The sequence below is a fragment of the Scheffersomyces coipomensis genome (assembly GCF_036884675.1).
Source record: "Scheffersomyces coipomensis strain NRRL Y-17651 chromosome Unknown DFJ63scaffold_4, whole genome shotgun sequence".
Lineage (NCBI taxonomy): Eukaryota > Fungi > Ascomycota > Pichiomycetes > Serinales > Debaryomycetaceae > Scheffersomyces > Scheffersomyces coipomensis.
Genome location: NW_027042895.1, coordinates 708,488 through 725,796, shown reverse-complemented (window position 1 = coordinate 725,796; position 17,309 = coordinate 708,488). Strand labels below are relative to the sequence as shown.

At 33.4% G+C, this 17,309-nt stretch overlaps 9 protein-coding genes across 9 annotated transcripts; 7 read left to right on the top strand and 2 right to left on the bottom strand. All coding sequences in view use genetic code 12, as the record gives it.

Annotated features, from left to right (window-relative positions):
• The first annotated feature begins 198 nt into the window (after positions 1-198).
• Positions 199-2,269, top strand: DFJ63DRAFT_152895 (uncharacterized protein). Its single transcript, XM_064903565.1, has one exon. The coding sequence runs from the start codon at positions 615-617 to the stop codon at positions 2,118-2,120; it is 1,506 nt and encodes a 501-aa protein (XP_064761667.1). The 5' UTR covers positions 199-614; the 3' UTR covers positions 2,121-2,269.
• DFJ63DRAFT_319176 (uncharacterized protein) lies at positions 2,162-4,480 on the top strand. The gene is made up of 2 exons (XM_064907027.1): positions 2,162-2,420; positions 2,470-4,480. Exons 1-2 carry the CDS (start codon positions 2,319-2,321, stop codon positions 4,453-4,455), a joined length of 2,088 nt encoding a protein of 695 aa, XP_064761666.1. The 5' UTR covers positions 2,162-2,318; the 3' UTR covers positions 4,456-4,480.
• On the bottom strand, positions 4,481-5,682 carry SUI2 (translation initiation factor eIF2 subunit alpha). The gene has a single exon (XM_064907026.1). It carries the CDS (start codon positions 5,519-5,521, stop codon positions 4,607-4,609), a length of 915 nt encoding a protein of 304 aa, XP_064761665.1. The 5' UTR covers positions 5,522-5,682; the 3' UTR covers positions 4,481-4,606.
• CSK1 (mitogen-activated protein kinase) lies at positions 5,638-7,384 on the top strand. Its single transcript, XM_064903569.1, has 2 exons — positions 5,638-6,135; positions 6,196-7,384. Exons 1-2 carry the CDS (start codon positions 5,800-5,802, stop codon positions 7,033-7,035), a joined length of 1,176 nt encoding a protein of 391 aa, XP_064761664.1. The 5' UTR covers positions 5,638-5,799; the 3' UTR covers positions 7,036-7,384.
• On the top strand, positions 7,385-8,387 carry DFJ63DRAFT_152900 (uncharacterized protein). The gene has a single exon (XM_064903566.1). The coding sequence runs from the start codon at positions 7,734-7,736 to the stop codon at positions 8,139-8,141; it is 408 nt and encodes a 135-aa protein (XP_064761663.1). The 5' UTR covers positions 7,385-7,733; the 3' UTR covers positions 8,142-8,387.
• On the top strand, positions 8,388-9,831 carry DFJ63DRAFT_152901 (uncharacterized protein). Its single transcript, XM_064903567.1, has one exon. It carries the CDS (start codon positions 8,634-8,636, stop codon positions 9,666-9,668), a length of 1,035 nt encoding a protein of 344 aa, XP_064761662.1. The 5' UTR covers positions 8,388-8,633; the 3' UTR covers positions 9,669-9,831.
• Positions 9,832-9,994: 163 nt separating this feature from the next.
• DFJ63DRAFT_335645 (uncharacterized protein) lies at positions 9,995-12,078 on the top strand (the record flags this gene model as incomplete). The annotated part of the gene is made up of 2 exons (XM_064908238.1): positions 9,995-11,236; positions 11,260-12,078. 2 exons carry the CDS (start codon positions 9,995-9,997, stop codon positions 12,076-12,078), a joined length of 2,061 nt encoding a protein of 686 aa, XP_064761661.1.
• Positions 12,079-12,120: 42 nt separating this feature from the next.
• On the bottom strand, positions 12,121-15,603 carry DFJ63DRAFT_287328 (ATP-dependent 3'-5' DNA helicase; the record flags this gene model as incomplete). Its single annotated transcript, XM_064905058.1, has 1 exon — positions 12,121-15,603. The coding sequence occupies one exon, from the start codon at positions 15,601-15,603 to the stop codon at positions 12,121-12,123; it is 3,483 nt and encodes a 1,160-aa protein (XP_064761660.1).
• Positions 15,604-15,766: 163 nt separating this feature from the next.
• DFJ63DRAFT_338600 (17-beta-hydroxysteroid dehydrogenase-like protein) lies at positions 15,767-17,272 on the top strand (the record flags this gene model as incomplete). Its single annotated transcript, XM_064908682.1, has 1 exon — positions 15,767-17,272. One exon carries the CDS (start codon positions 15,767-15,769, stop codon positions 17,270-17,272), a length of 1,506 nt encoding a protein of 501 aa, XP_064761659.1.
• Positions 17,273-17,309: the final 37 nt, after the last annotated feature.

Below are 17,309 nucleotides of genomic sequence, written 5' to 3'. Positions count from 1 at the left end.
TGTTTTCATTCGGGGTTTACAAATTAAGGTTGTACACTTATTAGTAATTATAGATAGAACGGAATAGTTCAACACGGTCAAATACCAAACCCCATTGAGCTTATGAATTTATTGGATTCGAGTTTTCTCGTATGACTGTTTGAGTAGGCGAAAGAGACTTAAATTCGTATCAATCAGAGTCAAACTGTTAGGTAATTGACTCTTCCAGTCGGGTCAAGATCCTTATATTCCTTCTAAATCTAGTAGCACACCCTAGAATGACTAATCTTCCTCACTAATGTTATTATTACAAAGTTCTCTTATCAAAACAAATGAAAGACATTACTATAAAACTAGTCTATCAAATTGGGTTGCAATTAAACTAATTCCGCTCTTTGTACTAATTTTGTCGGAACGGCGCACCGAATGCAGAAATTAAAAAAAAAAATTGCTTTTATTTTTTTTCTGTTTCTTTTTGCTTCAAAAAGTTATATAATGACTCTATTATTCGAATATTTATATTCATTATTGGTTTAACTACTTTCATTCTTGTTCCTTCATTCATTACATATGGTAGTATCGTCTTATATACTCCCATAATCACATACAATAATTGTACCGAAACAAGTAATAACATGAATATTTTGAATAGTCCTGTGTCGGAAATGTCAAACGAAAAGCCGATCAAGTCTAACCCAGATGATCAAACAAAGGATATTAACAAGGACCAATTAAGATCCCTAGAGCTTACTCGAGAAGCAGACGATTCACAAGAAGACAGTAACGTGGCGAAAGAAAGTATTGATGTGGAGAAGCAAATTGTGACCGAGGACCGTTCTATTGATCGTGGATATGCTTGGGTTATTTGTTTTGCAAGTTTCTTAATCAATTTTGCTAGTTGGGGTCAAAATTCAGGATTTGCCATTTATTTCTCCTATTATTTAAACAATGATACTTTCAAAGGTGCTACCAAGATGGATTATAGTTTTATTGGTGGTATAGCGTTTGGGGTTGGGTTATCATTCAGTCCTGTAATTAATTATATGATGGGTAAAGTTGGTACCAGACCAACCATAGCCATTGGTAATTGTTTACAATTCACAGCATTAATGCTTGCTAGTTTCAGTCGCAAGAAATGGCAGTTATATTTAACTCAAGGTTTAATGCAAAGTTTTGGTTTGGCCTTAGTTTCCATCCCAGGAACAACTATTCTCCCTCAATATTTCAAAAAGAAAAGAGTCTTATCAGGTGGATTGGCTACTGCTGGTTCTGGTGTTGGTGGTATATGTTTCAATTTAGGTATGCAACATGTGGTGGAGACTAAAAGTGTGTTTTGGGCATTGAGAATTCAAAGTATTATTGGATTCATTCTTGTATGGATCGCTATCATTCTTATAAGAACCAAAGATAAAAAGATTAATATTCAATTCACAGCATTCGACAAAGATATAGTTCAAACGGCTGGGTTTTGGATTTTCGCCTTATTCGTCATAACTTGTATGTTTGGATATGTTGTTGTGTTATATACGTTAGCTGAGTTCACTACTGCCTTAGGTTATTCTGAATATCAAGGGTCAATCGTATCTGCCATGGTTCAATTGGGTTCTGCTCTTGGTAGACCATGTGTTGGATTATTAGCTGATAAATTTGGTGGTGTAACAGTAGCCACTGGTGCATATACTATTGTTGGTATACTATGTTTAGCCATGTGCATCCCAGCTCGTACATTTGGAACAGCAATTGCATTTGCTCTTTTTACAGGTGCTTTAATGGGTTCAATCTACGGAATGTTAGCTCCAGCAGTGGCTCGTACATTTGGATTCAAGAAAATGAATGTAACATTCAGTATGATTTGGATGATAATGGGAGTAGCTGGATTATTCTCTCCTGTAATAGGAATTAAATTGAAAAGAGGTGAAGGAGGATTTGTCGATCCAACTCAATATGTAGATTGTTCAATATTTGCTGGTGTATCATTTTTAGCTGCTGCTTTATGTTTATTATTATTAAGAGGATATATCAAAGCCAGAGATTTTCTTTCTGAACAAGGTGATTCAGATAATATGGATCCCATTGGATTGACAGTCACACCCATGGCAGTTATTACCAGTTGCTTTAAAGCAAGTCACGAGAAGACATGATCATAAAAAACGTTTGCATGTATCTAGGATACCATATAAAAAATTAATATACAATATAATTAGATAGTTCTCGAGAGAGATGTAGCGACCACAAAAAAAAATAAAAAAATAAAAAAATAAAAAAAAACAAAAGCAGAAGGAAGCTTTAAATTGGTTGTATTTGCAATAAGAATTAACACAGAGTGACAAGTTATAGAAATGGATACTGGTTCCCAAGAAGCTATTAAGCCAAGTATCCAGAACGAAGATTCGAATCCAGTGAATTTTTCAGTTCCAACAACGTCAAATCAATCGGAAAATGTTGTTTTCTCCAAACAATAACAAATCTGATTTGAAAGATTCCGAAGAGTCAGTTGCCAAAAGAGCTAAGATAGAGTCCACTCCTTTGCAGACAGTCAAGGTGGAGGGTCATTTGCCTTTAGCTTCGAATGAAACTAAGTTAAACGTGGCGACATCGGTGGTCAATCCAGCCACAAGTACCATAGTGGAACAGTCAAAAACTTTCCAATCATTACCTGTTATTAAACATGATATCAATAATAATATTAGTACATCGATTCTGTCAGCTAAAGTGGTGGTACCGAATACAACATCATCCTTAGTAAACACAGATAGTTCAATCAAGGTCGAAAAGAAACTTGTATCACCAATAACACAAAGGTTTATCCCAGCAGCTACCAAATCCATAAATACATTACCTCCTCCCAAGGAACACAGACTAGTCTTACTTTACGATACTCCTCGTTATTATCATATCATCATGCAACTTAAAGAGCTCCGAGAGATGCCGAATTCCATTGTAACAGTCATAGAATTAAGTGACATAGATAAGGTTGTCACGGATGAATACATATCGAAAATAAAATTCGATCATTTGAATATTTGTATTGAATATAACGATGAGTTTGAAAGGAATTTACAGAGATTTATCAAGTTCATGGAAGATAATCCAAAGAAATTTCAAGAAGTTGGTGATATTGGTTATCATATCCATTTTGCTCCCGGTAGAAAATGGAAAGATTATCAAGAGGTGGAAGTTGAACAATATAAAAAGTTTTTGGAAGTGTTAGGTGGAGTTGCAGGAGATAAGATTCTGCATTGTTCAATCATTAATAAATATGATATGGATACAGTTTACTTAACTGAAAAGAATGAACTTGCCAAATTAGGTCAAGAAATCCAAGAAGATATTTCTAGATGGAAGAATTTAAAAGTCCTCGATTATGGTGAAAGTAGTATACGATTCTTGCCAGGAGTCAAATTACCTGATTCATTGGAAGTATTAAACATTGGTGGAGGATATGCATTGGAGACATTAACTGGATTTAAAATGCCTCCCAAATTAAGAACGCTTTTGGCTGGCCAAGGTTCGGTTCATAATATAGATAACATACAATTCCCAGATTCGTTGGAAAGATTGGAATTAGAAGATAATAAAATATATTTTCTTAACTATGCTGAGTTCCCATCTACTTTGAAACATCTTGATATATCACAGAATAGAATTGAAAGTTTAAGAGGGGTAGTGTTTCCTAATAGATTAACTTCATTAAACATAGGTTTTAATCCTATTGATTCCATAAAGGGAGTGAAATTTCCTGAAACTTTAATCCACTTGGAGGTCTCGAATATACCGAATGAGTCAATGACAGGAGTAAAGTTTCCTGATCTGTTACAAGTTTTAAATTTACAGACTTCAATGACTAGTACAAGAGGATTGAAACTACCACCTTATGTCAAAACATTAATTCTTGCTGGTAATGGAGTGAATAGTATCAATCCTTTAAAGTTATCGAATACTATCGAAGTGCTTTACCTAAATGATAATAATATCAAGACATTGAATAAAGTAGTTTTTCCTAGTTCATTAAGAGAATTATATTTGGGTGATAACTTATTAACTACTTTAAAAAATGTTAATTTTCCACCGTCCCTTGAAATACTTGATCTTGACAATGATCCAGATTCAGAAGATCATGATAAATACATAACTACTTTGAAGGATGTTATTTTCCCACCTAACTTAAAGGTCTTAAAATTAGGTTATCATGCTATTAAAGTCGTGGAAGGTATCGAATTACCTACTACACTTACTACTTTAAGTCTTTCGTATAATGATCTTAGAGTCATTCGAAACGTAAGATTCGGTAATCAATTAAAATTATTGGATTTGAGTGGGAATCCTGAATTATCAAGTTTAGATAATTTAATGATTCCAGATTCATTAACAGAATTAAGAATTTCAGCAGAACAAGTCAACAATCTTCCATCTTATATTGTTGAAAGGGCCAACCAAAAGCAACTATTAATTAAAAAATCAATTGTTCAAAAGTAACTAAAAACAATTATAACACAATGATTTGTACCTAATATATTAATTTAGACAGATTTTGTTTATATATGTATAGATATATAAAAGTATGTATTACTACAAGAGAAAAATAGACAATGTATATACTTCAATTTTTTTATTACAATTGATTATCCTAATCAATATAATCTTCACCTTCTTCTTCATCAGAAGAGGCATTTTCTTCAGCTTCTTTTCTTTCCAATAATGCTTGTAATTCAGCATCTTCACTTGCAGTGACAGCTTTTGGAGCTAAAGTAACTTTACAAATACCACCTTTTGATTTAATGGTTTCAGTGACTTTTTCAATAGCAGATTCTAATAAAGCAATACCTTGATTTTTATCTAATGCTTGAACAGATATAACGTATAATGGAGCAGCTACTAATTTAGCTTTCACTTGCATTTGTTCAGTAGAGACACTTTCAGCAGCAAATAAAGCTTCTTTAATAGCATCAATACCTTCATAACTGAAACAAGAAACTTCAACATCAGCTCTTATTTTGATGGCTTGTGGAGTTAATCTTCTGGAGATATATAATTTCAATTCTTCTAATATTTCATTTGATGGAGCTTCAATATCTGCAAAGATAGATGGATCAGTAATAGATAATTTAAATGCATCATAAGCATGACCATATTTTCTGCTTAAAGGCCATCCAATGGATTGATATAAAGTTTCTAAAGAAACATTGAACTTTTCAGCACAATGTCTTAAAATAGAATGAACCGCTTTGGATTTATTATATCTTTCATCACATTTAACGATATCTTCAGATGAAACTCTTCTTTTTGATAAATCAATATAACCTTTTTCTTTGTCAACTCTTAAGACAACAGCAACTTCATTCTTACCAACACGAATCAACTTTTGGATAGAACGAATACGCCTTCTGGATAATTCGGATAATAACACCATCCCTTCAATATTATCATATTCTAATAATTTAACGTAAGCTCCCATTTCGGCGATCTCTTGAACGTTAACCATAACAACTTCATCCACTTCGGGATACTTGCTTTCGTAAAATCTGCATTGTGACGAACTCATGATGAGATGCGGTTATAATGTAGACTTGAGGATGAATGATCTGTGTGTTTTGGAATACACTTCTATAACTGTCTTGGTGATGACTATTTGTTTGAATCACAGCACTGTAATGAAAGATTTTTTTTTTATTCTGTTTGATACTTTTTTTCAGCTGACTCAGAAATTATGTAAGCGGAAATTTTATGCTAAGAAAAAGATTTTGTAAAAAAGTGTATAAAGGGAAGTTGCAAAAGTTGAGCGTTTATTTATAATTTTATTCATGGAATGGTTAAAGGTAGATGATTCAAACAGCCAACTCAACCAAGTTATCTAAATATCCAAGAGATAGGAGATATAATAGGTTTCAGCAGCCTCAAGACGCTACTGAATATAACACTTATACTGAAAAGGATATTAATTTTGCCATTGATTCAAGGTATACGATAACTAAGATATTAGGTAAAGGATCATATGGAATAGTTTGTCAAGCAACTGATTCAAAACCAAGTCCCTTTCAAGCTGATCCTTATCTGGTGGCCATTAAGAAAGTGGCTAATATATTTGATAAGGATGTTCTACTTAAGCGGGCCCTTAGAGAATTAAAATTTATGAGACATTTCAAAGGTCATAGGAATGTAAGTATTTAAAGAATAGATATATAAAAAGGGGTTTTAACATGTTACTAACTGTTTCAGATTGTGGGATTAATCGACATTGATATCAATTATGTACCACCTTATGAAGGGTTATATTGTTTTCAAGAATTACTTGATTCCGATTTATCAAGAGTTATTTATTCTGGAGTTCAATTTTCTGATTTTCATGTTCAAAGTTTTATTTATCAAATACTTTGTGGATTAAAATATATTCATTCAGCTGATGTGATTCATCGTGATTTAAAACCGGGAAATATATTAGTTTCAACTCAAGGTATTTTAAAAATTTGTGATTTTGGATTAGCTAGAGGAGTTAATTCTAAATATTTTAGATATAATGCTACTGCTATAACCAATTATGTGGCCACAAGATGGTATAGAGCTCCTGAATTGATGTTATCTTATCATAATTATAATAAATCAGTTGATATGTGGGCAGTAGGATGTATTCTTGCTGAATTATTTGGAAGAAGGGCTTTATTTCCTGGAAAAAATCAAGTTGATCAACTTCATATATTAATTCAAATATTAGGATCACCAACTTTTAGTGTGATTAGGAAATATAAATGGGGACTTTCTGTTAGTGCTCGTGCTCAATATAATAAATGTGATTGGAAAAAGCTTTATCCATTTGCTCCATTATCAGCGTTAAATTTACTTAATAATTTATTAGATTGGGATCCTGCTAAAAGACTTAATGTTAGAGAAGCCATAGAACATCCTTATTTAGATACAGTTAGAAATTCTGATAAAGAAGCAATATGTAAAATATTTGATTTTAGTTTTGAAAATCATTTTACAACTTTATCACAATTAAGAAATTTATTAGAAGAAGAAATTTTATCATTTAAAGCAGAAAAGAAATTATCAAACCATTAATTATATAACGGTGATGTAAGTTAAGGCGGGCTAAGGGGGATTAACTTAAAAGAAAAAGAACAACAACAATTGTGGAGAAAGGGTTTATTGTTTAGCGAAAGATATTATTATTATTTAGTTGCAATTTATTCTTCTTATGATATTTAAATTTTTAAAATACAATTTTTAAACCGATTTAAAAAGGTTATAATTAAGGGTTATTATTGTAGTTATAGTTTATAAAATACTTCTGAATAGAGCTAAATCTATAGACAGTATATCATACATTCTATAAATCACTTTCTGATAGGTACTTCCATATCGCTTATAAATTACGTATTGGTGTTTAAAGTTTAGGGAAAGCATTTCATCATCCTCGTCAAGACTTTTTTTTTTCATGTGAATTGAATTACAAATTTTGCGTTGCTCTTTTGTGGTTGTTTGTGAATGAGAAAATCTCTTAGGCGTATTGCCCCACACTATCATAACTTCATTTACCGAGGTTGTAAGCTGGAATATAAAATGATCATTATATCCTTTCAATAACCCAACAATTGTAAAAATAGGTTACTACTAATTGCATTGAAAATTGAGTTTAGTATTACTAGGTTTAAAAATAGTGATCTAAAAAAACTTAAACGAAATCTACTCCGTCTCCGTCGTCGCAACCCTACCTAAAGTAAAAGTATAACGCAACCCTCAAAAAAAAGGATCTCACTATGCCAAACGTTGCACACCCAGATTTACAAATCATTAAATTCGTCGTTAATGTCGATGGTCAAGAACCATCTGAAGTCCAAGTTGAAGGGGCTGAAGATATAATCTTCAATATTCCTGAAAGTTCGAAATATTATACTACTATTCATTTTAAAGTTAAGAACAGAGAATTGAAAAATGTTAAATATAAACAAGTGGTAAGGAAAGCAGGTTTGGTTATCAAACAAAGAGAATTAGACCTTGGTCCTGAATTCCAACCATCTGATGAAGTCTATACTACTGATTTCCCAGAAGATACTACTCCAGGTGGATTTTTCATTAGAGGTACTTATCCATCTACTTCAACTTATTATGCTGATGATGAAGAATTATTCACTAGTGATTGGACTTTAACCATCACTAAGAAGTAAGTTGGAACAGTTGTATTAGTTTAACGACAGACTTCTATTTTTATTTATTTATCATAAATTTAAGTTTTTTTAAAGTAATTCCAATTGTAGCAAAATGTAATCATTAAAAGGTTGCAAATTAAAAATGATAGCGGTGTAACCTAGAGAATGGTTCGGTACACTTTTCCCTCCTTCCCTGCGACTTACCGACTGAAGTTCTCCCTAAAGGATCGAGTGCGGCTCAGTTATAATGTTACGTGTAACCCCCCAAAAAATATAGCGCTTTTAAGAAGACAGCCAGGGCTAGACCGATAAGGAAAGGACCAAAATTAAGCTCTGTGTGAGATATAATTACAATTGCCACTTTGTTCTTTTATACTCCTCAAGTTTTTGAAGTTTAGGAAGGAATCTATTATTACTTGATACATGGTATCTAGAAGATAGTGTTGTACACGGCTAGAAAGAAAAGAAAATAGTATACCACACGAAAGAGATAGAATAAGTTAATCAATCATGGTATTGACTCGTCCTGCCACTCATGCCGGTTCATGGTATTCTAGTAATCCTACCAAATTATCACTTCAATTAGATGGTTTCTTCCAAAGAGCTAAAAAAGTAGAACAATCCTTATCTGATGAAAAAGTTAAAGATCCTATAAAAGGTGCAAGAGTCCTTTTAGGACCTCATGCTGGGTTTGCTTATTCTGGGGAAAGATTAGCAGAAACATTTAATGTATGGGATACTTCAAAAGTTAAACGTGTTTTTATGTTGGGTCCATCTCATCATGTTTATTTTAAGAACTCAGTTCTTGTATCTCAATTTGATGAATATGAAACTCCATTTGGTAACATCCCAGTCGATAGAGAAACGATAGATCATCTCTTAACTTTAAAATCTTCAGTTAAATCAAGAGGTGCAGTCTTTAAACCAATGGGGGTAGATGTCGATGAAGAAGAACATTCTTTTGAAATGCATGCTCCCTTTATTTATCACGCTACTAAGAATTTAATCCAAGGTATTCCAAGTCTAATTCCAATTCTTATAAGTGGAATGGATGAGAAATTAGGTGAAGATTTGGCTCACGCATTACTTCCATATCTTATGAATGAAGAGAATCATTTCATTATAAGTTCTGACTTTTGTCATTGGGGTCAAAGGTTTGGTTATGCTAAATATATAGCTGATAAAGATAGCACAACCATTACTGATTTAGGGGATCAATTAATTAACTTGGGAAGTTTCCAAAGGCTTAAATCTTCCGATCTTTCCATCCATGAATCTATAGAATATCTAGATAAGTTTGCTATGGAAGTTGCTAGCCAAGGTAAATCTCAAGAGTGGAAAAACTATATTACTGTTACTGGGAATACCATTTGTGGACAAAAGCCAATTGGAGTGGTACTAAGATTATTAGAGTTATACAGGGAGCAGCAACAATCCACCAATGATTCTGTCAAGTTTAAATGGATTGGCTATTCTCAAAGCAATCCTGTTTATAAACCTCATGAGAGTAGTGTCTCCTATGCATCTGGTTACGTTGTGTTATAAACCCATAATGAAATAAACCCATAATGAATGTTTTTTTATGATAACGATTAAATGAATTACTGAATGAAATATCTTTTATTTATGACTACGATTTCAATATAGACTCAAGTATATATGTAGCAGAATATTAAAGCTTATCTTACAATACATTTTGTTTTTACTGTAGTTTGACATGGCCCCTTTTCAGTTTAGCGGAAATTAGCGGACTTTTTTTTTCTTTTTCCCTGTTTGATTTCTTAACCGAATCAATCGCGAGTGAATAATGATACTGTCAACATCTATATCACCAAACTGTTCAAGTGAATTATGAGAATATAACGACAACAATGAGTGATGGAAAGCTATTTGTCAAGTCCAAATCATCCGAAATAAAGGTTGAATTGGATCAAGCGTTAAAGAAATCAAAACCTCATGCTAAAGTGAAAATTGTCCTCAAAAAGCTTGTTGCCAACGTCATACTTAATAATACTGAGATCGTGAACTTATTACCTGATATCATCAAGTTATTAAAGTTTGATGATTTGGAGATAAGGAAGTTATCATCTCATTTCATCATAAGCTATGCTCCGCAGAATCCAACATTAGCAAAAGAAGCAGTTCCATATTATAAACGATTTCTTGAAGATGCTTCTCCTAATTTGAGATCATTATCCATAAGGACGTTGTCTACTGTTCCAATTAAAGAATATCAAGACGTTGCCTTTGGTGCAGTTACTCATTTATTGGATGATAATGATATCAATGTGAAGAAGACTGCAATTTATTCTGTTTCTAGACTTTTCCAACATAATCCCCACAAAGCAACAAAACTTAACTTGATAGGCAGTTTGAATGAATTACTATATGATCATCATCAAGTCATTGTGTCTAATACTTTAGCGGCTTTGAATTCTATCACAGAGAATAATAAGGAATTATCATTGACCATCGATAAAGCTCATTCAATGGCTTTGATTTCACATCTTACTGTTGCCAATGAATGGTGTCAAGTTTATATTTTGAATTCATTAATGTCATACGTCCCTCAAACTTCAGATGAAGCATTGGAATTAATTGAAGCATGTTTACCCTCATTACAGCATGAAAATTCTTCCGTGGTATTGAATGCCATTAAGGTTATTATTTACTTTTGCAATTATGTTAAAAACCCTCAATTGGTAATACCTACTCTTCCTAATAGATTAGGGGGATCCCTAGTATCATTACTTGCTAAGCCTTCCGAAATACAATTCCTTGTGCTTAGAAATATCATATTGTTATTATTAGGTAGAAAAAATTTACTTAATCTAGAAGTGGAAATGTTCTTTTGTAAGTATGATGATCCAATTTATGTCAAAGATACAAAGTTAGAGATCATATACTTATTGGCCAATGCTCACAATATACATGCTGTCATAAGAGAACTTGAAGAATATGCCACCGAAGTGGATGTATCTATGGCTAGGAAAGCTATTAGAGCTTTTGGGAACCTTGCCGTTAAATTATCTGGAGCTGCTGAACAATGTGTTGAAGTTTTATGTGACTTAGTAGGGAATGGTATACCATATATTGTTCAAGAATCAACCACAGTACTAAAAACATCTTAAGAAAGTATCCTGGAAGATTTGAATTCGCAGTTGAATCATTACTAGAACAATATACATTGATCGATGAACCTGATGCTAAGACTTCTTTTATTTGGATAGTGGGTCAATATTGTAATGATCATGAAAGAAGTTTAAAAATTTTAGATGATTTATCAACAAACTTTAAAGAAGAACCAGTTGAAGTGCAATATTCATTGTTAACGGCTGTTACAAAATTGTATTTAAAATATCCTACCGGTGGAGAAGCATTAATGTTGAAAGTTTTAAAATGGGCAACTGAAGAAGTTGATAATCCAGATATAAGAGATAGAGCCTATATCTATTGGAGATTGTTATCATCTGGATCAGGGTCTAATGGAGATTTCCAAGAAGAATCCAAACAAATTATTTTAAATCCTAATCCAAGTATTTCTTCTGAAAATGACAATATCGATCCAAAGATATTAGAAGAATTGGAATTAAATATCGGTAGTCTTGCATCAATCTATTTAAAACCTGTTCAGCATGTTTTCCGTTTAAGTAAAAGAAAAGTGTTGGTACCAAGTCCAGCTTTACAACCAAGACCTATTCAAGCCTCAGTTTCAGAAGAGGATGATGTTATTGATAACAATTCACATACACCTGTGATAGCACCAAGAGTTTCAAATAGTAACCATACGGCAGCAACAAGAAATCCATCAACGTTATCTAGTAGAAATTCCATCATTTCTGGACAAAAATCATTTGATTCTGCAAGTTCAGGTACTGATGATAAACGAGAAGGATTTACCAAAAGATTATCGAGAAGGGCTTCTCTAATAACCAATAAATTATCAAAAACTTAAATAAAAGTTATATAGATATGTACATTAAATAATATATTTACGTTATGAATTATCCTCTTCCTGTTTGACCTTAACATCAGGTAACGGAGAACGTGCTTTTCTAATTTTAACAATCCGAACATCAGGAGAGAATCTAACAGTCGATCGTTTAAAGTCTATTGTTTCTACCTTTATAGCTTGCATATTAGGTTCCGGGCCATCAGGTAGATCTCTGAATTCTTCGTCTAGATTAAGCCCCAATAAAGAAGCAAGTATTATCATAGCAGCAGGTTTCGACATAACTTCCAGCATTTCACTACAATGTTGTGGAGCCACACATTGGGGGCATCCCCATAAACAATCACACGCCTTAACTCTATGATATGTTGTGAAAAGTAAATCATCAAAGTATTCAAATACTTTAGCAGACATTCCAGATCCACGTTCTCCTCCTTTGGCATCAAAGAATATCAATCGAGCTGGACGTTTACGTCTTGTTTCTCTTGATGCAAATTCTTTTTCTGGAGCTTTACATTCAGTGTGCAATTCAGTTTCACCAATGTTCGAATAATGATTTAATGGGATATCTGTACCACCATTACTATTTAGAAATAACGGAAACATGTTCATCACAGCATGCTGAGCTGCATGAATACCACCCGCAACTGAGAACTCCTTTTCTTTAATGAATTTTAAAGCTGGTTGAGGTATATCGACCCATAAACCTCTTGAACGAAGTATAACTGGAGGATTTGTTACTTCCACGGCCTCTATTATTTCGCCTTTTCTGTTAACCTTAAAAAACCCAAACACAACCAAAGTAAGCTGAACTTTCCCATAAAATAGAGGTACATCTGAGGAAGCTGAGATATCACTAGAATAAAGCTCTTTCACATATTCAATCTCTAAAGGATCAACATCTTTGAAGTCTCTCTGTTGAGTTATCCAATCGACATTAACTCTTTCTACTTTAGCAAACTTCTGATCAGCATTAAATTCTTTGACTAAATAAGGAAGACCTTGATGTAGAAATATACCACCTTCATATAAAGTAAAGCTTGTTCTCAGAGACTCTACCTCCTCGATAACAACATTTCTATCTTTCGTTATATCTACCACCGCAAATGTCTCATTTTCTATAGCTCTAATGGATACCATTTCAGTTGGTCTAGGTAAATATATTGGGTTTATAGTATACAATCCATTGAAATCCTGGATTAATTTCGATTTACATAAATCACTGAAAATGTTATTTGCATCGTTGGTACCTTCCGGTATAAACCATTTTGCATCATTATCAACATCAATTGGTTCTTCATAAGAAGCACATTGCAAGTGCTGTTCTAGGATAAAATTAGAAGAGCTTAAATTCAGCAAGCTTTCAACACACAAGTCTTCATATGAGCCTTTATTACAAAGCTCCTCTGGATGTTCCAAATAGTATTGATCTACTGGACTACCAGACGAAACATATATAGCTAAACTTCCTTCTGAACGCTTGCCTCTTCCAGCTCTTCCAAACTGTTGATGCATATTCAGCTTCAGTAAAGGAAAACCACATGTTATCACCACATCCAAATAGGACAAGTCTACTCCTAGTTCTAATGCATTTGTAGCAACAATGGCTCGTAATTCACCAGAAAACATCTTTTGCTCAATTATTCTTCTGTCTCGTTTTGAGTAGCCTCCTCTATAAGACATCACATCGGTCTCTGTCAAGTTCCGCGAATACGAGGTTTTAATCAAAGTCCTCACTTCTTTCATGACCAATTCACACATGGCTCTTATTGGACAAAATAGAATAATCCTTACATCTGGAAGTTTTGATAATAGTTGAACTAATATACTAGCCAGTTCAGGCATAATATTTACCCTTGGTATGAAAGGTTGAATTTCTTCATTCTCTCCAAATACAGGAGTCTGACCTCTTTTATTCATCAATGGTGGTGGTCTCCAAACTAGAAGTTTCTTTTCGGCACAAGGACTACCATCTTCTGAAACATGTACTACACCTTCAGTTTTGGGTATCCTGCAAATAGTTCTGAAATGAGTCATTGGATCCAGAATGGTTGCTGAACATGCTATGAAGTTCAATTTCTTTGAGTCTGTATTGGAAATGGATCGTACTCTTAAAAGTCGACTCATGACATAACTGACATGCACGCCAAATGTACCTTTATACACATGCAATTCGTCTAGAACAACATATTTCAAAGCTTTTAAAAAAGTATTCCAATCCTTATCAACGAAGTTTGGTAATATTGAGGCATGAATAGTATCTGGATTTGTGAAAATTATGTCTGCAAAGGAACGAATAGATTTTCTTTCTTTATAAGGTGTGTCACCGTCATATGTTTCCACTATTATTCTTCTTTCATTGTTAGTGGGTATATGACTAATCAATTCTTCTATATGTCTCTTTTGATCTTGAGCAAGAGCCTTGGTTGGAAATATGAAGAATGCTGTAGTACCACGACCTTTGTTTCCTCTGGTTATATTCCAAAGAATGTCATTTAATATTGGTAGCTGAAAAATTAATGATTTACCAGAAGCTGTAGACGTACTAATAATAACATGATCCAGACCATCATTTCTAGTAATCAATGAGCTCAACGCTTCAACTTGATGAGAATACAAGCCTTCTTCAATCGATATTCCTTTATATGCCATAACTGCAGCTTTTAATTCAGGATGGATTAAATCATGGTTTTCGAAATTAACATAATTGGCAGCTTTAGTAGGATTTAAAGTCTGTATGGACGTTATTTGATTTTTATAGAACGACTCTTGTTTAAGAGTCAGTATCATCTTTTCGACTCCACTGGTATGAGTACTACCATTGACCTTGGCAGACTTTCTTGGACTTTCTTCAACTGGGTTAACAAAACCGGGTTCTCGTGGGACTTTCAGTTTATAAGATGATTCAAAAAGTTCAAAGTCGATATTTCCATAATCTAACTTCTCCAAATACTTCTTTAGGATCTTTTTAAACTTCTCATTTCTTGATTTTATGATACCCATGAGTTGTTGTTGCGTTAAAGGTTCAGTTGATAGTTCTTTACTTGATAAGAAGAATTCACCACTTGCATTATTATCTTCTCTCTTACGCTTTCGTCCCATCACAACTGGACCAGCACTGTCTATTCTTGTATCTTGAAAATCAAATATAAGCAACTGTTTCGAATGCATAATTTCCTTTGATTGCTTCGCTATTTTTTCATATTCATCATCCACAGTACTAGGGTTATTCAGTTTATACCCATCGATCTTATTATGTTCAACTTTTTCTAAGAATGATAGCATGACTTGATTCTCATCGATGTAATCAAAGTATATTTCTCTTTCAGGGAAGAGATGCTTGATGATAGTCAAATCTAGTTTAGTGATGTCATTGTTTAACTTGTGGATCAAATCAAAGGTTGGAATAGTAGATCTGGAATGAGATCCTAAGAAAGTAAGATGGGTATTGATCTGGGAGAATATTCTGTATAATCTTTGAAACGAATCAGGAAAGTCAGTAACATTTATGAAATCATTATTATTCATTTGATTTCAACCATATAACAACTGTCATCGTGTAACATCAAAGGGTATAAATTACGGGGTGGTTCGCGTAATTTTCAGGAACTGAATTTTGTTAGATGGATTTGATTGCTGTCTGTATTTCAAATTTTAGCACAACACTTATTCTTCATCAATTGGCTAAAATATGTTTGATAAATTAAGATTGAAGGAGAAAGGTGGTAAAATTAAACCATCTGGTCCAAGTGTGAAGCCTGGTCAACCACCATCAGCTCGTGAAATCTATCAAAGTAGAAGGAATTATGGGGTGAACATCGGATCATGCTTCATTCAAGAGAAATGGATTTTCCATGATTTATTCCACGGTAATGCTTCTTGTGAATTGGAATTAGCAGAGACTTTATCAAAGGAACTTGGTAATGATCAAACCAGAAGTAAGTTAGAAGAATTCTGGTCGAACTTTATGAATGGTGATGATTGGAATTGGTTACAGGAACATGAAGTCACATCAGTGCGTGTTCCATTGGGATATTGGAATATTGGAGGAGGTAGATTTGCTAAAGATACAAAGTTTGAAAAATATGCCACTAAGCTTTATACCAATTCATGGACTATATTCAAAAGCAAGTTCATAGAAGAAGCTGCCAAACATGGAATTTCAGTTGTAGTTGATTTACATGGTTTACCATTTGGAGCTAATGGAGCAGATCATAGTGGAGAACAATCATCTGGTAAAGCTGGTTTCTGGGATAATGAATCAGCTCAGTTAAAGATGTTAGATTTGTTTTCTTTCATAGCTGAAGATTTAAAGGGTTATGACAACATTGCAGCTATACAAATTGTCAATGAATCAGAGTTTGCGAATGATCCAGCTTCCAAGCAAACTACATATTATTCTGCTGTTATTAACCTGATTAGAGAAAAAGATAGCACTGTCCCAGTGGTAATATCCGATGGTTGGTGGCCAGATCAATGGGTCAAGTGGGTGCAAAAGAATCAAGATGGTCGTAATGCTGGTGTGGTTATTGATAGTCATTGCTACAGATGTTTCTCTGATGCTGACAAGAATAAGTCACCCAGACAAATTATTAAAGATTTAAACAATGACTTATTAACCAATCTTAGTGCTGAGGGTATTGATTTCATGATTGGTGAATATTCTTGTGTTCTTGATGGATCATCTTGGAATAAGGATAATGCCCAAAATGACCGGGATAATTTGGTTATAGAATATGGTAGACGTCAAACAAGTTTAATTCATGAAAGAGTTTCCTTTGGATCATATTTTTGGACATTCAAGTTCCAATCTGGTAATGGAGGTGAATGGGATTTTAAAACAATGACAGATAAAGGAGCTATAAGTCGACCATTTTCATTAAAAGGTAAGCAATTACCAGATAAATCAGTATTTGATCAAAAATTAGACAATTCGTTTAATACTCATTGTAATTACTGGAATAGTGCTAATCCAAATGAAAACTATGAACATAAAAGGTATAAAGAAGGGTTTATTACGGGATGGTCCGATGCTCAAAAATTTGCTGAATTTAATGGGTCTACCATCGGAAGAATCAAACCATGGAAAAATTCAAGATTGAATGAACACCTCTCAGCTAGAGGTAATCTGAAATTCATTTGGGAATGGGAACAAGGGTTCGATACTGGTATAAAGGAATATTTAAATAGTGTTTGATATTTTTTCTCTCTATAGTATTTTGGTTTTGTGACAC